Source organism: Myiozetetes cayanensis, unplaced genomic scaffold (genome assembly GCF_022539395.1).
Source record: "Myiozetetes cayanensis isolate MyiCay16 unplaced genomic scaffold, myiCay2020 scf18, whole genome shotgun sequence".
NCBI classification, from domain to species: domain Eukaryota; kingdom Metazoa; phylum Chordata; class Aves; order Passeriformes; family Tyrannidae; genus Myiozetetes; species Myiozetetes cayanensis.
In genome coordinates this window covers 1,462,402-1,481,336 of record NW_026087389.1, presented here as the reverse complement: position 1 = coordinate 1,481,336, position 18,935 = coordinate 1,462,402, and the positions used below count along the sequence as shown (strand labels likewise).

Sequence of the window (18,935 nt, the reverse complement as noted above, 5' to 3'; positions counted from 1 at the left end):
AAATGGAAAACTTCTTCTCGTGACTGAACCGTGTCGGGAAGGGAAGTGTTTTTATGGAATCCAGGAAACTTGAGGAGTTTAAGGCGATGGGAAGGGAAATGACTAAATGATCTTTGACCTGTAATTTTGGGAAACATTAGTGTCTACCATGCAAAAGTGAACTTACTGAATGCTTGCGTGGGCATTGGGTAACTGAGGTGTTTCCCAGGGCAGTATAGAGGAATGTCTAATAAAACAGTTTTGTAGGTAAGTTATTGACTGCTCTTACAAATAAGTTCAAGCCACTGCAATGTGCTCAGACTTTTACAACGAGCTGTTAGGTTTCAGACTGGAATTTGAAATAAGTGTATGGTAAACTCCAGACTGCCGCTGTTCTCCTGCAGTCTTGCTGTTCTTCATTTCTGTGTTTTCAATAAGGATTTGATTTCCCTAAATGAAAATTGTGCCTGGTGTGGATTCTAATGAAGACACACCAACAAGCTTGTACAGTATTCTTTCAAACAGAAAGTAAAACCTTATTGCAGAAAAACATGCTTATAAAGATGATTGTAGATGTGATATCTTACTCTTTTGGCTCTGCTTGTGCTGTGTTTGCAGACTGTCTGTGGGGCTGAATCCTGACTGGTTATGATTAATCATTGAGGTTAAAACACACACTAGATCCCTACAGTGGCACCTCTTGTGTCCACGCAGACTTCCCTTGAGAGGACAGGGAATGTCTTTGGGCTCCTTTGCTTGTCTCTGTAATCAGTACCCCCTTTTTTACCCCTGTGCCTATGCTCTGAAGTGAAGCTTCTTTGTAAAAGACAAAGTGGGAATTGAGTGTTGAAAATCCTATGTCCCCTTAAACTGCAAGGACAGGATTAACATTCCTCGGGGACAGTCACTCCTTTAAATTTCCTGCTCTTCTCTAATGTAAAGGAAGCTGAGCTTTCATATTCCCAGCTCCCAGGGAGCCTCAGGTAACCTCACACTGTCATGCTGGAAGGAAAAACAAACTGCACCAGCCTGAGGTGGTGAGATCCTTTGCTCGTGCTGGAGCCAGGATGGATGGACTGAGCTCAGTCACCTCCTGCTGTGCATGGACCTGTGTTGGGAGCAGATTCCTTGGCTCACCCGGTCAGAACAAACAGGGAAACCTGCAGTCCGTGCCCAAAGACACCTTTTCCAGCAGAAAGGGAGATGGTTTGGTTTGCACTGGCTGTCTGTAGCTGGGAGGCTGTACAGTAAGCCTGTGGTCAGGAAGGAGCCGTTGGCATGGGATGCTCGGAGCGGTGTGTGACGCCTCCGCACCGCACGCTCCTGCCAGGCTCTGCTGCTCTCCAGCCTTTACACAGGCATGGTGCTTCCACAAACCAGAGCAGCTATTTTCCATGCTTTCCCACTCAGGAAGAAGTGCTTGGCAGGTGTCTCTAGGACGTGCTCTGGGCAGCCAGCACTCACTCGGTGCGTGTACGTGCTCCAGCGTGGCGGGACGGGCTGGGAGTGGGCTCTGGTGTAGTGTGGGCTGCTTTTAAGTACAAAATGTTTTAGGAACCAAATGACTCGTGGTGCCTACAGCTAATGCTGGGAGCTCTGAGGGCTCGGACACACCCAGGAGCTCTTACTCATGCATGCAAAGCACACATGAGATGTTATTGAAAATATCCCAAGGAGCGGTTGAGATGCAGATATTCTGTGCTGGAACACTCCACGGGCTTGACAGCAAAAGGCAAAAAAGAAGGTTTATCAGTGCTCAGACATGTTCCCTGGCTTCCCTCTGCATTGGTATAACTCCTGGTGGTGGGGAGAGTGTTTTCTGGTGCCTCGCAGTGGCTTCAGCGCAGTCAAGGCCTGTGGGGATGATGGCATTGGAAGTTGGGAACAGCCTGTACTCAGCACTCTGATCTCTCAGTAGGGTTTTAGTCATGAGAGCCAAGTGAGTAGAACTTCAATGGGAAAAACACCAACCACAAAGCTTAACTTCTGGGAGAACAGCTGAGAATCAAAGAAAAGGTGGAGGCTGGCTCTTTAGTAAAATCATCACTTTGGGTCTGTATCTCCCGAGTAATTGCTGAGTGTGTGATGGCCAAGTCAAACTGGTATCCTGAGACGGTGAACTCAGGTAATCCAGCTTTGCTGTCTGCATGTGGGAAGAGTGGCTGATGTGCTCTGAATGCAGAGGGCTCTGTGCAGCCCAGCTCTCAGGAGAGCTCTCTGGGTACCTGCTGGTCTGCAAAGCTGATGGGTTTTAAACAGCAGCCTTTGGCTGCAGCACAGTAGAGACCTACTGAGGGCAGCAAAGGGATGGTCTCCCACTTAGTGGGATTTTATTTTTACAAAATACACTGCAACGTTTGCCTGCTTATGGAAATGAGATGCAATTACGAAAATGAACCCAATACTTTGTGTCTTTTATCCTGAGCTTTCTCTAATCTGTGCTCTTTTGGTAAGTTCTGCAGAGTAGGTAGGTAGGGCTTGGCAGTCTCTGCAACCTGCAGAGTGGATTTGCTGAAGTTCTTTGGCAGTTTCAGTAACTGCCAGTGGAAGTCATCTTCAGTCTTTGGACTAATAACTGTGTTCGTTTTGCATCACATCCATTTGTCATTGTGAAAGTTGACCTAGCCAAACCAGCCAGCTTTGTCTTTGAGGTCTGTCACAGTTTATCTTCATTTCACAGGTTTTTTTTTAACTATTATTAGCAGCTTTTGATTTATAGTATTCTGAACAAGTTCATTCTGTGCTCAGTTTGAATAATTCTTAATGAACTTCATTTACTCCTATCTACAGACCTTTGAAAATAGGAAGCTGGTGGGATAGGGGCAGGTTATGTAAAAAAAGCTTTTTGGCAGCAAAGCCAGAAATGTGTCACCCCTGCATGGCATTTTCTTAAGTGCAGGTTTTCACACGGGAAATTAATTCGGCCTGGAGTGAAGCAGAAGGTTTGTACCAACACACAGGAACTTGCACATGATGATTGTAATATGGTTAATAATGGGAGTTCCCGGGTAACTCCCATGAGCTTCAGTGGGAGAACAGATCCCCATGATGCTGGGAAGGGATAACTGGAATAGGTGTTGCTGTTTCATTAGGTACAGGCAGGGCCAATATTAAGGGTAGGCAAAGTAGGTGGTTGCCAACTCTTGCAGGAAAGCAAATCTGGAGATGTTCCTTATTCTAATTGGCAGGAGGGATTTTTATTGTATTGTTAAGAAGATTAATGTGGGGGAGAAGCAGGACAAGGAAAAAATACTCCTGGTTTCCCTTAGGAAGGAGGCTGAGCTGGTATGTGGCACAGCGAATCCCACGCCACTCTGTGTTCTGCTGGAGGGGTGAACGTGGCAAGTGAGCTCTTCTGGAAAGGTCTTTGCCCACTTATGGCTCTCTGGGTGGAAATTTCTGGGTTTTAGTTTTTGGAATTCACTTAGAAACCATGGCAGGTTCTTTGGTAGCAGGGCTGGTGGTGGCATTGTCGTGGCTGTGTCCGGTGTGCTGGTGGCTCCGCGGGAGCCCTGGATCTCAGTGGGAAGCCTGCCCTCATTTACACGGACACAGAGGCGGAGGTGGAACCTCGGGGTCAGCACCAGCCAACAAATTAACCTGACAAACAGTGCAGCTCACTGAACTGCAAATTACATCAACCCCTTCATTAATTTATATAACCCTCAGCATCCACCTCGGGAGCGCTGCAGTCAGCGGTTCTGCACGGAGCAGCCCTGGGAGGATGCCCCACGCTCTCCTCCAAGGGATGAGCATGCCCTGCATCCAGCAAGGCACCTGTCCCTGCGGTGCTGGTTTGGGTTCCCTGTGCCAGAGCCGGCACGGCAGGTGGCACTGCTTGTGGAACACAGAACTGCGTCCCCTCGGGAAGGGATAAAACTCGGTCCGTTCCCTGCACACACTGCAGCACAGAGAGCTCTGCTCTGCTGAAGCAGCCTTGGCAAATGACTGACAGCGGGGGAAATTGCTGAGGACTTGTCCTGTAACGCTCGTCTCTCATCTGCTAAATAAAAACGCCATGTGCCGTTACTCTGCCTCACCTCCGCGGAGTTTCGGGTTTCCTCGGTCGGTGCAAGTTAATGGCAAGTGGAGTCCCTTACGTAACACCTCTCCATGGAGACCCTGCTCCTTTAATTAGGGATCTTCTCCAAAGTCAGCTTGCGTGACAAATTACCCACACGCACACGTTGGTATTTTCAGCAGGGGAAGGTAAAATGAGGTTGATGACATTAGTTTTGTTGCAGGCGCTCTTTAAGCACTGCCCCAGAGTGGCACGTCTGCCACTTTGAGGGGCAGTGGTGCCTTCAGGCCCCTTCTCCATAGCTCTTCCCAAGGTGGGCTGCAGACACAGGGGCTGAGGTGATGGGACTCAGCACCCAAGGGAAAAGGTGATTATTTTTCAGGGAAGAAGCGGGTTTTGCTGCTGAAGCGAGTCCCAGCTTCTGCACAGAGGAGAGTGATGGGGTGTTCTCCACACCCCTCTGTGCCCCAGCAGCTGAGTGTGGGGTGAGAGCACCAGAGGCCACCCTGCCTGGAGACAGCACTGAGGAGCTGGTAGTGGTGGGCTGCAGAGTTGTGTCCCCATCAGGGCATGGCAACAGTGGATCTGTGTAGTGTGGGGTCGTGGCTTGGAGCTCATCAGTGTGTGAGGCTCCTTTGAGATGTGACTGTGCAAGAATCCTTGTACCTTCAGGTTGTTTAAACTCCCAGAGCTCTTTGGTTCAGCTTGCACCGAGGAGCTGAGTGTTCTGTGTGTCTGACAGGGCTGGGGGCTGTGGCCGTGCTGCCCATCGAATGGATACCAGTTTGTGTCCTTGAGCTCACTCACTGTGGTGTTGGCTGTGAAATACCAGCACAAAAATGTCCTATTTGGTTGCCCAAACACTTTGTTTCTTTTTCTCTGTGGCTAAAATTGCCTTGCAAAGTGGGAGTAAAGCTTCACAAAACGTCACAGAAGTATTAGGGAGATGAAATGTAGGTTTAGGGACACGATGGTGCCTTAGCCTTTGTAGCTTGGACCTTTTAAATCAAATTTATTACTTGGAGGATTTGCAGCAGTGACAGATATCAGCGAGCACAGACAGTTGTGTGTGATGGTAAAGGCTCTGGAGGCAAGAATATCTTTGGGTCACTAAACTTTTGTAAATAGCCCTTGAGAACTTCTGGTTATTGATAAAACAAGTCTTTTAAATTTTCTATTTATTTATAGCAAGCAGAATTCTCTGATACAGTTGATGTTATATCTTCTGTTTTAATTGTGCCTGTTTAGGAGACTACTGCCCAACCAGGAAGCTCTTAGCATGTGTTCAGCAATCACCTGTGTCTTTCACCATTTAAATGAGTTTTCCTCAGGTTAAAGTACATCATAATTATTTTGGCATTCTGACTATCTATGTATGTTCTGTGTATTTTAATACAGTTAGCACGGGGAAGTCTCAATCTCCCACAGGTGTTAGATGCCACCAGGTTCAAAACAAAACAAGCCTCACTAATAATGCAGTGTGAGGTGCAGAGGTGATTTCATTTCCATTCAGGGCAGTGAGATTGAGTATAGGATGGAAGAGGTGAGATGATACCACCTCGTCTTTCCACTTGAGCTACAGCTGATGCTGCTTTCTGAAGTATATATGGGCTATCAGGATTCCTGTAGCAGAGCATCTTCCAATCTTTTTGCCCAAAGGGGGAGGTTTTATGCTTGGATTTTGAGGTGCCCACCTGTGTGACTGAGCAGTGTAGGTGAGAAGAAGGAGAGGTGCTACCTCAGGATTCAGCTGTGTCTTGCTCTCCAGTCTTGGTGGCCTTGTGTTGTTCATGGTTGTTGGTACCACCTCCTGTGTGTCAGTCCTCTCAGCATTCCACCATGATCCTGGTCCTGCAAGCAGCAGGGACACAAATCACTAATTCTCCCTATTCCTCTCTATGGTATCCAGGTCCAACCTAAACTTTTAAGATGATCCCTAGCAGGATTAAAGTCCTCCCCGAGCAGGCAGAGGCAAAGCTATTCAGCAAAACAAGGTCATGCTGCCTTTTTTTTTGGTAAGCACAGGAATCAACAAAGCGCTGTTATATAACTTCTATTTATATCCCACTTGCTCACTAGCTGCAGGCACACAAGAGTAGCTGAGAAGGGAATTTAATGAGCTCTCAGGGCTTGCTCACCTTCCAGAGCGGGTTGGAGCCAGCTTGTTTTTGAAGTGCGTCAGCAAATGAAACTGGTGGTGGGTGGGTGGTTTGGGTAGGTGGACTGACTTGTTGCTATGGTTTTCTTTAATTCCTCTGTCTCTCAACAAGATCTTACACTTTTTTTTTTCTTCAGGGGAGTCTGCAGACTTCCTTGTTTCTCACACCTACACAGCGCTCACCGGTCGGTGGGGAAGTGGGATCGGCGCTCCTGCCCCGCGGATGTGCCGAGTGACCCGGTGGAGCTGTTCCCACTGGGGGCAGAGGAACCCAAATCAGGCTCCCTGCTGACAGCAGGGCAGGCCCCGAGGCTCCCACGCTCCGAGGCCATCTGTGAGCACAAACCCCAAACCCAGAGTCACGCTGGTACCTGTGGTTCCCCGGTGTGCCTGCACATCCTGGGGGTCATCCCGTGTCTCCTCGTGCTCCTGGGGGCTGTACTGGCTCTGCAAGGGCATGAGGGAACCCTGTCTCTGGGAGGCTTGTTCTTGCTTTCCTCTGTGAAATGACTTCAAATTTCATCAAGAGTTTGGGTGTTGCAGTAGGGGAACATATAGGATATAAAGGCTCTTCCTGCTCTAGTTCTGCTGCTGCTGCATTTAAAGCTGGTGGGGACAGATGAGCATTTCCACAGGTCAGGTTTTGTACACTCATACCCACCAAAAAACACACCCCATAAGGTTCTGCACCCCAGAATCCCCAGAGCCATGCAGGATGGTGTGTGGATGCCCGTGGCAGAGAGAGTTTTGTCTTATTTGTAGAAAACAGAGCTGGGGAGTCCTCCTTCTGCTTTCGGGACAAAGTTTATTTTACAGTTTGCAAAAAACCCAGGCAATTGAGGTGTTCTGGCAGATTTTCCTTATGGGTTTATTTCAAACTGTGAAGTATGTTCAGCGTGGAATATTTCAGCTGCAGTTTCCTTAAGCTATGCAAGACTAATGATATCCATCACTCACACCCAAAGTGATGGATCTTCAGCGAGCCAGGACGTATGAGAGATTGCAAGAGAGAGGGATTAGTGATATTTTAAACAAATAAATGAGGAGGGAGAGACAGCAAAGTTAGGTTGGAATTTTCTGCAGTGGAAGCCCTCGCAATATGTTTAAGCAGAATGTAGAGGGGTTGGCATTTGTGCTTAATTCAGTGCTTGTGTTAGTGCAGTTCCCCTTAAAATGTGGCTTTTTTGAAGTAGTCCAGCTCTAAGAACTAGTCTGGGGGTGGCAAACCCTTCCTGCAGAGATGAAGTAGCACACAAGTTTTGCATTAGTTGGTGCTGGCAGCCTGGCTGGATAACCCGAGCGAGCTGAGGTCCCTGTAAGAATTTCTCCCGAACGTTGGAATAAAATGTCCTGAGTTGAAGCCAGATCACTGATCGTTCTCCTCGCTCTGGAGGGACTTTCCTCTCTGAAATCTCCCTGGCTCGCCAAGCTCACGGGGTATTTTCTGCTCACTGGCATTAGGGAGATGGGCAAGGAGATGACAACAGTCTGTTTAACTGGCAAGCTGTTTGCTGGGGCTTTGCTTTTCCTTATTCCTTGGTAATCAAATATTTGTTTTCCTGGGGAATTCTTTGAGATCTGTTGGACAGTCTGGAGCAGGGCTTAGTGCTGTGGTGTGGTGAAACAGCTTTGAGAGGGTGTGGTCCCAAAAGCGTTCTCCGTGTGGGATCGGCAGCCAAGGGCTCGCCTCGAGTCAGGCCACCCCTTCTTGGGAGGAAACACAGCTGAGCAGATGCTGCTGCTTAAACCCAGTGCTTGCTGATAGGTTTGGGTTCTGTTTCTCACATGATCCTTCCGACAGGCTAGCTTGGAATTAGTCTGGGGCAGAAAGTCAAGCTGTTCCACACAAAGTAATCCAGCAGTTGTTCTTTCTCTTGGCTGGCCAAACAGCAGTGACATCAGGGCAGACCCAGGTAACAGCACAGGGAAAGGTGTTCCCAGTCAAGGTGCCACAGCACACAGGCCAAACTGGGCCAGGCTTTCAGAGGCAAGAGCTGGCAGTAAGCTGCCTTCAGCTGGTTCCTGGGTTTTTTTCCCATTGAACAATCCTACACTGGGCACAAACTCACTTGTCATTGAATTTATTGTGGATTAGTTGCATTTATAGTGGATATATTTTTACCCGAGTCTGTCCTCTGTGCACCTTACACAAAGGTATCAGGCTGCTGGGGTTTATGGCTTGGTTCTCCTAAGGACAGATGTCAGTTCTGCTGGTTAAAATCCATTTTGTTACCGATTGCTGGTACAGGAGTCACACTAAGGAGCACTTGTCGCTGCCCTTAGTTATCCTGCCTCTGTAATCCTGCTCCCCTGGACTGCTGGGGAGTGAGCTGAGCTTCTCTTTCACTCATCACTGGAAATTATGTGTATTACATATGTCAAAGGTCTTGGAATGAAATGCTAGTGCTAGGAAATGTGCCAGTTCTTTGGTGATTTATTTTTTTTAAAATGTGCTTCTGCAATCCAGCTTGTTAATGATCTGCAGTATTTAGGAACATGCCAAAAAATAACCACCACAGAAAACGATATTAAAGCTGAAATGAAAAGCCAGCAAGCAAAAATAGTGTTTTCAGTTTAGCAAGAAACGTTAGGTAAACATTTCACTGAGTATGTAAATAGTCAGAAGGGGATTGGAGACCAAGTTCCTGGGAATAACTACAGAAGAGGCACAAAAAAATATCAGTGACTGGAAGTTAGTGACATAAAAAGGAGCTTAATAACATGTTTCTAACAGTTATTTACCACTGGAGTAGCCTATAGTCAGACATGGTTCATCGTCTTTGCCTTCTAAAGAAAGACCGGATGTTTTTCTCAAAAACACCTGACTTAAACACGGCTTTGGCTGAGTTGATGAGGGAGATTGAGAGGCTGCTGCTGCTCCAGGGTGGGCCAGGCTGTAGCTGGTCAGTGTGCTGCAATTTAAACTTGGCCTTTGGTTCATTTTAGATCACTTTGGATGTCAGGAGGAGGAATGGTGTGACTGGCTTTGTAGATGTGATGCTGTGCTGGTCCTTCTCCTTCCACCCCCTTGAAACAATGAATGAGTTGGTGCAGGTGGTGGTTGCCCCATCTTTGAAGATGATGGAGAGCTCTGTGGTGATGTCCTTGCCCATGGTGAACGTAGCTGTCCTGTTAGACCCTTGTGCATGTCACATGCAGTTTAATTTGGTGGCTGTGTAATTAATGGCCATCACGTTATCTGGGATATTGTCACCTCAGAGCAGTTGTGGCTCATTCACTCAGCTGGTCAATGTGCTCTGGAGCTCTGTTGTGTTTTGTTGAGGTGTGTGGACTTGTCCAGCTGTTTGCTGAACCTGGAGCTCCTGGGGAAAACCTCCTGGGCTGCTGTGCCATGGCTCTTGTGCAATGGAAGTGACTCGTCACAGTCATTAACAAAACAAGGGTGAAGTAACATGGTTTCATGTTATATGATTTTAGCACTCTAGGAATCCCAGATTGGTTTGGGTTGAAAGGGACCTGCTTCCACCCCCTGCCATGGGCAGGGACACCTTTCCCTAGCCCGGGTTGCTCCAAGCTCCATCCAGCCTGGCCTTGGACACTTCCAGGGATGGGGCAGCCACAGCTTCTCTGGGCACCCTGTGCCAGGGCCTGCCCACCCTCCCAGGGAAGGATTCCTTCTCAATACCCCATCTATCCATGCCCTCTGGCAGTGGGAGGCCATTCCCCTTGTTGTGTCACCCCAGGCCCTTGTCACAAATCCGTCTCCAGCTTTCACTGCCGGTGTCTGAGGTGTGAGATGGAGCTTTTATCTCCACTGACCTTTCAGGCACCTTCTCCTCTGGTACCTCATTCTGGACCAGCCAGACACAGCCCCGTGTGGGTGTTATGGGTCACAGTTCCCTGCCCTGCAGGAGGCTTTTAGGAGATCCCAAGCCCCAGCCTGGTGGTGACTGAGTGCTCAGGGCTGGCTGATGTCAGGGGTGTGTTGGAAGCTCCGTTCTTCAGACACACATACGAGTGTGGAGGTTGGCTGTTCCTCCACACTTGCTCTTTCAGCAGCCTTGCTGTGGTTACAGGGTGTCTGTGTGCAAGCAGGACCCCAGCAGACGGTGCTCTAAAATGGCCACTCCATTTCCATTTTAAAAAGGGAGACTTTTCCACTTTTTGCTTTGAGGCTATATCTGTAAATAAAATTTTAGGATTTCTGTCATAATTATCACCACCCATTACCTGCTCAAGCGCAACTTGCAAGATCACACCTCTTAAAATACAGTATCTTTGATAGCTGGCATGTGGTTGATTCATATGTGTGAAGGTGTTAGGCATCCTGACCTAAACTGAAACAATCATAGTGTGACACCCCTTGAGAGTATGCACAGCACGCACTAAAAGCTTTACTGGAAATGCTCCTTTCGTTTGGGTTTTTTTCTCTGAAGCGCAGTGGAAAGTCAGTCAAGAAGCTTGAAAGGATGACAGAAATCAAGTCTGTCAGCAATAATTACTCTCATACAAGGTATTTCCTTAGTGTGGTTCATTAAAAAAAGCTTTTCCTTCACCACAGCTTCATCATCATCTGGGAATGTGCAGGCAGGTGACAGCAGGTGACTCCCAGCACTGTCTAACAAGCAAATAATGGGATGTTTTAGAAAGTGGTTGCCCTTTCTAGAGCCCTTGGTCTGTGCTGGGTCTATCTGTAAAGTATTATTACTATATTTAATACTGGTAGAGTAAAATTTCCAAGATGGACTTTAGATGCAAAGTCTTCCTCTGTCTGTCCTCGTAGCCACCAAGTAACAGACTTAGTTTAGGCTTGGCTGCCTAAAGAGCCCAGTTATTTGGGGTTGTGGTTACTGGGCAGCAGCTCAGGGAAGCCAGTTAATGCATCTCTTGGTTCTGATTGTAGTTTGACAGTCTTCTGTCCATTGGGACTGGTCATGTCTAAAAGCCAGTTTAGAATGAAAAATAAAAAATATGGATAAGTGGACTTATTCAGGCCAAAGATGTTTTTATTTGGGTGTATTTTATAGAATCATAGAATCCCAGATCGGTTTGGGTTGGAAGAGATCCTAAAGTTCATCCAGTTCCACCAGGGACACCTTCCACCAGCCCAGGTTGTTTCAAGCACTATCCAAGCTGGCCTTGGACACTCCCAGGAATCCAGGGCCAGCCACAGCTTCTCTGGGCAACCTGTGCCAGGGCCTGCCCACCCTCACAGGGAACAATTTCTTCAATATATCTAATCTAGTTTGACCTTTTAGTTTAAAATCACAAGCAAATGTGAAGAGAAAATATGAACATTTTTGGTACGAAGTCTGGGATCAGAGAATAGTTGTACAAATGCTATTAAGTGGATTGGGCACCCAGATCATCTTCTGGCACGTCACAGCCCAGCACTGTTTGGGCAGAGGGCACGTCCTGCAGGGTTCTGGGAGCTCTGTTTTACTGGGCTCCTTGAATGGGTGTCAGGAGGGGGGTACTGGTGTGACTGGGTTCAGTGGATGTGGGAGGCCCGTGCTGGGTTCTGCTCCTTCCCCTCCTCTGGTCATCACCAGAAGTGAGAACAATCAGGAGTTCACCTGAGCTGTTCTGGGCAGGTGGGAGGTGTCACAGTGGTGGGAGGGGTGTTGTGAATATTGACCAAGTTCTTTAAATAGCCCTGCTCCTCCTCAGCCTGCAGTCAGAGACGCAGCTCGGAGCGTTCAAAGTCACTCGGTGTGTTCCGATGCAGCTGCTCGGGAGTGATCAAAGGCAGCCCCGGCCTCGTGTGCTCCGCTCCGAGCAGAGCGGGCAGGAGATGCTGCTATTCCCATTTTAATTTGTTTTCTCAATAAATCAGGCTTCATTCCTATTCATCATGTAAAGCTGTTGGATGGCGAGCCGCTGTAGAATGCTAACTAATTTCATAATGCTCTGCATAAGGTGACCCACTTACAAGTTCATCCTTCAGTCGTGTTTAAGCTCTGGTCCTGATTTATGTAACAGCATATTGGTTTCATCAAGAGTTGTCTGATCGCTCACTGTGTTGGCTCCTGCTTGACCTGTACATGATTTGTATTCCCCTCAATTTTAGGAAGAACTTTCTGTCTCCGTGCACATATGGGCACAAGAAGAGTAATAAACCTTCTTAAAAGTAGTCAGTGCTTGGAGCGTTTCTGTCACTTATGATATATTAGAGTGGGAATTAAAAGGAGTTTTAAGAAGTCTGCTGCAGGCAGGGCAGTGGGAGCTCAGCACGAGATGTCCCTCACGCCATCGCCCTGTTTGTACATTTTTGGACTGTGATTAACGTTGGCTGTGGCGTGTTATGACTCACAGTCCCTTGGATTTGAGGGTGGGAAGGCAGGACAGTTCTTTTTCTCTGGATTTTGCTCATACCCTTTTGTTTCTGAACTGAGAATCAAATTATAGGAAATTCCACCTTCCTTACCTTAATTCATGGTACTTACCTTAACTCCCTTGTTGAGAGAGATGTGTTGGCCAGATCTATCAGGGCTGGTGTGATTTATTGCCCTCACTTCTCTTTAATAATGTATTTAAAGTTGCTAATAAGGGAGTTAACAAAGCTGAGACACTGGGGCTTCCTTAACAATAAAGTACGAGTTTCCATTGCTCTGGGTTTCAGTTTACTGACAACTAATTAACCTCCAGTTCCTCCAGGATGCCAGTCAGTGCTGAAAGGTGGGATAATCTGGATTCAGCTACAGATCCTGTTCATTTTCTCTCGTAGCATTCCTTCTTCTGCCGACTGACGGAAGACAAGAAATCCGAGAAGTTCTTTAAGGTTTTTTATGATCGCATGAAAGTGGCACAGCAAGAAATCAAGGCAACTGTCACAGTCAACACCAGTGACTTGGGAAACAAAAAGAAAGATGAAGACTCAGACAGAGATGTACCCAACAGGAAAAGAGGTAATCCCAGTCGTTCCCTTCCTGAAGCGACAAGGGAGTGAAGTGTGTTTTGAACTCGTTTCAGCTGATGCAGTAATGCTCTGATCTCTGATCCCACAGAGCAGAGTTCAGAGATCACTGGTGCCCTGGCTTGGCATTTCAAGAGCTTCATCCCCTCTTCATCCATCTGGGCAATTGTGCTGTTAAAATGATGATAGTGTTTGAGATGAGACTCTGCTGCTTTGTCTCATGACAAGCTGCCCAAATCTGATCCCTAGTAATGACCCTGGACTGTGTGTTGTGGTAGTGCCTTCTCTGACAATACCTGGAGAAATCCTCATTGTCTTCTAAAGCAGGTCCTCTCACTGTAAATCCTGGTAGAGCTAGGCTGTGTGTGCCCTAACCTATTAACACCCAGTTTATAACGTTACTGTGGGTGGCATACGAGGTGCAGTGTGACACGAGACCCTCACACCACACTGACCGTACTCACCAAAGAGATGCCGGTGAAGAGCTGGCCTGCTGTGAAGCTGTGCTGGCAAGGTGTGCGTAGATGACGTGGTCCCCTTGATTGGGTTTCCCTAAGGAAGCTGTCCCTGTGTGTTGCAGTGAGGGAGCCCATGACGCAGATCACGGAGGAGGTCCGGGATCAGCTGCTGGAGGCCTCGGCGGCCACGCGCAAGGCGTACAACGCGTACCGCAGGGAGGCCGACCCCGAGGAGCACTACTCGCCAGGGGAGGGGGCACAGGCTGCGGCAGACAAGAGCAAGGATGAGCTGGAGATGAGTGCTGTCATCTCCATCATGCAGCCCATCCTGCGGTTCCTGCAGCTGCTCTGTGAAAACCACAACCGGGATCTGCAGGTACCGCCTCCTGCCTGAGCAGGTGTGCTCAGGTCCCTTCTTTCTCCCTAATCCTGTGCCTTTTGGAATGGGTCATGTGACCAACTATTTTCTCTGGCCTTAGGGTTAATCCCCAAAAAGTATTTATACCTGGCTGGACCGATACAAGGAAGTTTCGGTTATCCAGGGCTCACTGGTCTGTGCAATGTCTGCAATTGGGTGATGGGACCAACACTTGTGGTTTGGTTTTTTTAAAGTATGTGCTTATTACAAGCAGGTCTCCTGCTGTAAAGCTGCTGATCTGCTTTTGAGAGGGGAAGGAAAGAAAAAACAAAGTCATGTAGGAAAATAAAGCAGCCCTTGAGTGTATGCTTCTTTCCAGGGAACAGGTTCTCCCAGGTTTTCATGGGTCTGTTCACATGTCTAGAGTTGGACACATGGGGATGGTGTCAGCAAAGCCTCAGATGGAGTTGAATCTGCTGAGGGACTTGAAGGGCACTGAGAAGGGTTTCAAGGTTGTGTTCACAGCAGGGGAGAGCATGGATCTGCTGGGAATGGGCAGAGACCCTGGGGATGAAAGACAGGGAGGAGGTCAGGGTGCTCAGTGCCACCTCCATCCTGCTATTTACTGGTAAGACTGGCCTTCAGCAGCCCTACCTGCCCAAGGCCAGTGGTGAGGTCTGGAGCAAGGAAGAATTCCTCCCCTTGGTGGGGGAGAATTGGGATAGGAAACATCTAAACAAGCTGGACACGCACCTGAACAAGCTGGATACCCCAGGCTCCTTGTGGAACTCTGTGTTCAATCCTGAGCTCCCGAGTCCAGCAGGGAGGCTCAGAGATAACCAAGGGACTGGAGCATCAGATGGGCAAGGACACCTCCCACCAGCCCAGGTTGCTCCAAGCCCCATCCAGCCTGGCCTTGAGCACTTCAGGGATGGGACAACGACAGCTTTTCTGGGCACCCTGTGCCAGGGCTTCTGCTGGAGGGAAGAGGGCTCGGGATGTCTCACTGTGCATACAGATACCTGACATGGGACATGGAGAGGACAGGGCCAGGCTCTGCTCCAGCTGCCCTGTGAGGGGGTTGGAAAAGGCAGTCTCCAAAGGTCCTGGCAGCCTCAGCTGTGATGCCCTGGGGTGTGTTTGCCCCATCTTAAGCAGCGAGCCCAGGCCCTGTACCCCAGCACGTGCCTCCTCAGGAGAGCAGATCTCTGCCTGCAGAGGGCTGCAATGAAGGTGGTTTTTGTTCAGCACAGCCGCTGCTGCTGGGCTGGAACCGAGGAACTGGTGAGGCACCGTGCAATGTGCTAAATGCCCTCATAAAGAGGAGTAATTGCCTTGATTGCACATTGTTCCCCGCACGCAGCAGCAGGGACCCTGTGTGAGAGCTGTGCAGCCCTGCCAAGGCGCTTCCTCTGTTCGGGAATGCCCTGCTGCCGGAGCACGTGGGATCCCAGCCAGGATAGTCCCTGCGCTCCCAGCCTGCTGCTTGGGAGCACTGTCAGTGCCCAGGTACACACAGCAGCCTTTTGCTCATTTTGAGGCAGAAAAGCTGTTTGATGTGTGTGTTGTCAGAGGTTCTGGTGCCGCTGGGATGTCGGAGGCAGCAGTTCCTGTGGCACAGCTCCAAACCACACGTACAGGATCTGTGCTGCCCTTGGCGAGGCCCCACAGCTATAGGAGTGGAGCTGAAGTCAGGCCAGTGCAGAAGCTTGGCCTGAGCTCTCCCCCATCCTGAACAATCCCATTTCCCAAGCAGCAGGTAGCTGTAGTCAGCTTGGGGGAAAAAAAGGGATTGTTTTTTGGTTTGGGTTGGGGTTTTTGTTGGTTTTTTTTTTTTTTAAAAAAAAAAAGGAAGGTGGAACAATTCTTTCAGTCTAATCCTCTGACTGCCTAGAGGCTTGTCCTTCTCCTTCAGCCCCAAAGGGGAAGCAGGAGTGTCTGACCCTCCAAAATCTTGGTGTCTGCAGCTACTGTGTGTAACTGAGCTCCTTACAATAGTGCCAAAGGACTCCCTGCCTGAAGGAATAAGGAAGGACTCTTGTGGAAGCTGTGCTTCTCCCAGAATTGCCCAGGTTATGTTGGAATGAGCAGTGAATTGGGATCACCTGCCTGGTGCAGGTGTGGGCCAGGCACCCCAAGCCTTTCCAGGCCGTTGACAGCTGTGAGGAGCTACTGTGCAAACCCATGGAAAGGCAGGTCATGAGAACTGCTTTTGGAGGAGGAGGGATCTGAGGTGCTCAGGCAGCTGCAGTGCTGTGTCCCTGGCTCCTTCCCTTCCCAGACACAGCTCCAGACAGGATGCTGTTCTCTCCATGGGGCTGGAGGAGCTGCAGTCCCTTCTTCAGTGGGGAATGAGGTGGTGGATATTTTCCACACGTTCCAGCTGAACCTGCATCTCTGTGGCTCCTCGTTCTGGGTGCAGGGTCTTTCAGATGGTCCATCCCTGAGGATCATTCCCATGGAAAGCAGTGGGATGGCACGTTCAGTACTGGAGAGTTGTGTTCCCACTCCGTAGGCTGTGAGATGCTCTGGATGGTAGAAGATGAAGAGCTCTCTCTGTACTGGCTGGGACAGCAGCAGATGTTCCCTGGGGCAGTTTCTCACAGTGCAGCAGGGTCTTGTTTCCTACAATTTTTCCTTCCCCTTGTTTTAGCCCATCTAACAGTGTCCTCCTGCTCTTGGGCCTCATTCCTCCTCCCTCCTTTGTGTTTATTGAGTGTGGATCAAGCAGCTCAGGTACAAACCCAGCTATAATCAGAGCAAATGCTGTGCTGCAGCCAGGGAACATTTTATTTCTTCACTTTCAGTATTATCCTTTATTTTTTCCTGGAGGGAAGGCACAAGCTCTAATTTCTGTAGCATCAACCTTTCTACATTCTGACAAGTTAATCAGAAGTCAGGATACTAAATGAGCAATCAGCTGAAATGTGCTGAATCACTGTCACCTTTAGTCTGCATTCATAGACAGCATTTTCCTTTTTTAGCTTTGCCTTCCATTGAATCTGCAGTTTCTCCCTCTGTTTGCCTTAAAATTCTTTCTAGTCTGACGCAGACAGCAGAGGCAGGCAGGAACCAGTGCTGCTCTGGGCTGGCAGAAAAGACCCTGCTGGTTCCATAGTCCCGTGTCTCTTGTTCCTCTGAGGGGTTTTTCACCTTGGGAGTGTTTGTTAAGAGTTTTCCTGCTGAAATTTCAAGGAAAAGAAAGTGGTAGTGGCTGTCCATCTCTGCAGCACTGCTGGGAACGCAATGGCAACATCCAAGTCACCAGGAAACTGCTTTTCATTAACTGTCCTTTGGTTTTGCTTGGATTTGTTTGGTTTTTTGTCATTTGGAAGACAGGAGGGCAGAAACCTGTTAAATCCATGCTGACACATCTGGCATGTCATTGGAGGAGCTGCTCCTAATCAGCAGCTTTAAGCAGGAATTACAGTAATTATGTGGGAAGAAATGCAGTGGAGAGGATGGTGTTTCAAGGCTCCTTCCTTCAAGGTGTGCAGTCAGGTGCCTGTTGAGCAGGTGGAGCCGCTGTGAGGCCACAGCCAGGGGATTTCTGCTTCCACCTTGGGAAAAGGTCTGGGGAGGAGAGTGCCTTGAGTGATGATTGGCAGTGAAATGGAGCAGGTAGAGGGCACCTCCCAGGCTCAGGAGAGCTTTGTGACCCACACTGAAGGGCCTGCTCTGTGTTGGGTTTCAGCCTCTAATGGATGCACTCTGTTTACTGGATGCACTCAGTTTATTGCTGCTTGGCTTCTGTACAATATGAAGCCAAAAAGCTGCTCAAGAGAGCAGCACATTGAAAATAAGCCCTGGAAGAGGCTTTAACTGCTTGTACAGTGAACCCAGAGCAATCCCCCATGCAGTGCAGTTAGGGATGGATGAACTTAATAAACACTATCACCCAAACAGCAGTTTGGATGCTTTTTCCCCCCTTCCCTCATGGCTTTGTCACTCTCCTCACAGAATTTCCTGCGCTGCCAGAACAACAAGACCAACTACAACCTGGTGTGTGAGACGCTGCAGTTCCTGGACTGTATCTGTGGGAGCACAACTGGGGGGCTTGGACTGCTGGGGCTGTACATAAATGAGAAGAACGTGGCCCTGATCAACCAGACCCTGGAGAGTTTGACTGAGTACTGCCAGGGGCCCTGCCATGAGAACCAGGTAACACACAAGAGCTGGGAAAAGCATCCCCCTTCCCCCTGAACCCACCTCTGCTGGGCTTGGCTCTCTCTGCCACACTGGTGTTGTCTTGAAGTGCTACCCACTTGACTTGCCCTACAGGTTGGGGGATTTTTTTCCTTTATAAACCCATCACAATCAACTTCCCTTTCTCAGGGCCTCCTCTGAGGAGTCAAGCCTCTCAAGCAGTAGGGATATTTCTGCTTTGCTGGGATTTAAGCTGTTTTATTAGATTTGACAGACAAGGGAAGCGGGGAATTTTTGTACTTCATAGAATCTCATAGAATAGTTTGGGTTGAAGGGACCTTAAAGACCATCTACTTCCAAGCCCTGCCATGGGCAGCCACACCTTCAACTATCCCAGGTTGTTCCAAGCCCCACAATATACTGGGCAACCTGTGCCAGTTTCTGCTTATTTTCTCCATTTCCATGCTGTTTGAACCACAGTATTGCCCATAAAGACTGGGATATGACTTTTCAAAAAGTCTTTGAGTATATCAGTCCTTAGAAGTGCCTTTGTGTCTAGCTTTGCTCTAAATTCCTTGGGAGTACTCAAAGCAGAGTGGAGGTGACAATGGTCAGATGAAATCACATCTCTGTGATGTGAACACATGAGGCTGTGCATGCCAGGTCATGACAGTGTCCTTTCTATCAACCAGGTGGACTAAAACCCTTTAGATGTAGGTGTGGAGCTCCATAACAGAGCAGGGCTCTGGATTTCGAGGCCAGCAAGCTGCTGTTGCTGGAACATTTTAGTTCCAGACCATTCCAGAAGCAGGGTTCAAGGGTAAGCAGAAGGTTACGGAAATTCCTGTTCTTTGGGTAGACAGGGCTGAAGTAGGTGTTGATTGGCACACCTCAGATAAAGAAAGCTCTCCCTAATCTCAGTAAAACAGATTCTTCCG

The 18,935-nt window shown here is 48.6% G+C and overlaps 1 protein-coding gene across 10 annotated transcripts in view; it reads left to right on the top strand.

Moving 5' to 3' along the window:
* Positions 1 to 18,935, top strand: part of ITPR1 (inositol 1,4,5-trisphosphate receptor type 1) — a 158,258-nt gene that overhangs the window by 104,821 nt on the left and 34,502 nt on the right. For all 10 annotated transcript variants that reach the window (XM_050313080.1, XM_050313079.1, XM_050313081.1 and 7 more), the window contains 3 exons: positions 12,847 to 13,027; positions 13,616 to 13,869; positions 17,812 to 18,012. In XM_050313080.1, the coding sequence (XP_050169037.1) occupies positions 12,847 to 13,027; positions 13,616 to 13,869; positions 17,812 to 18,012 (636 nt within the window). The remainder of the gene's footprint in view (positions 1 to 12,846; positions 13,028 to 13,615; positions 13,870 to 17,811; positions 18,013 to 18,935) is intronic.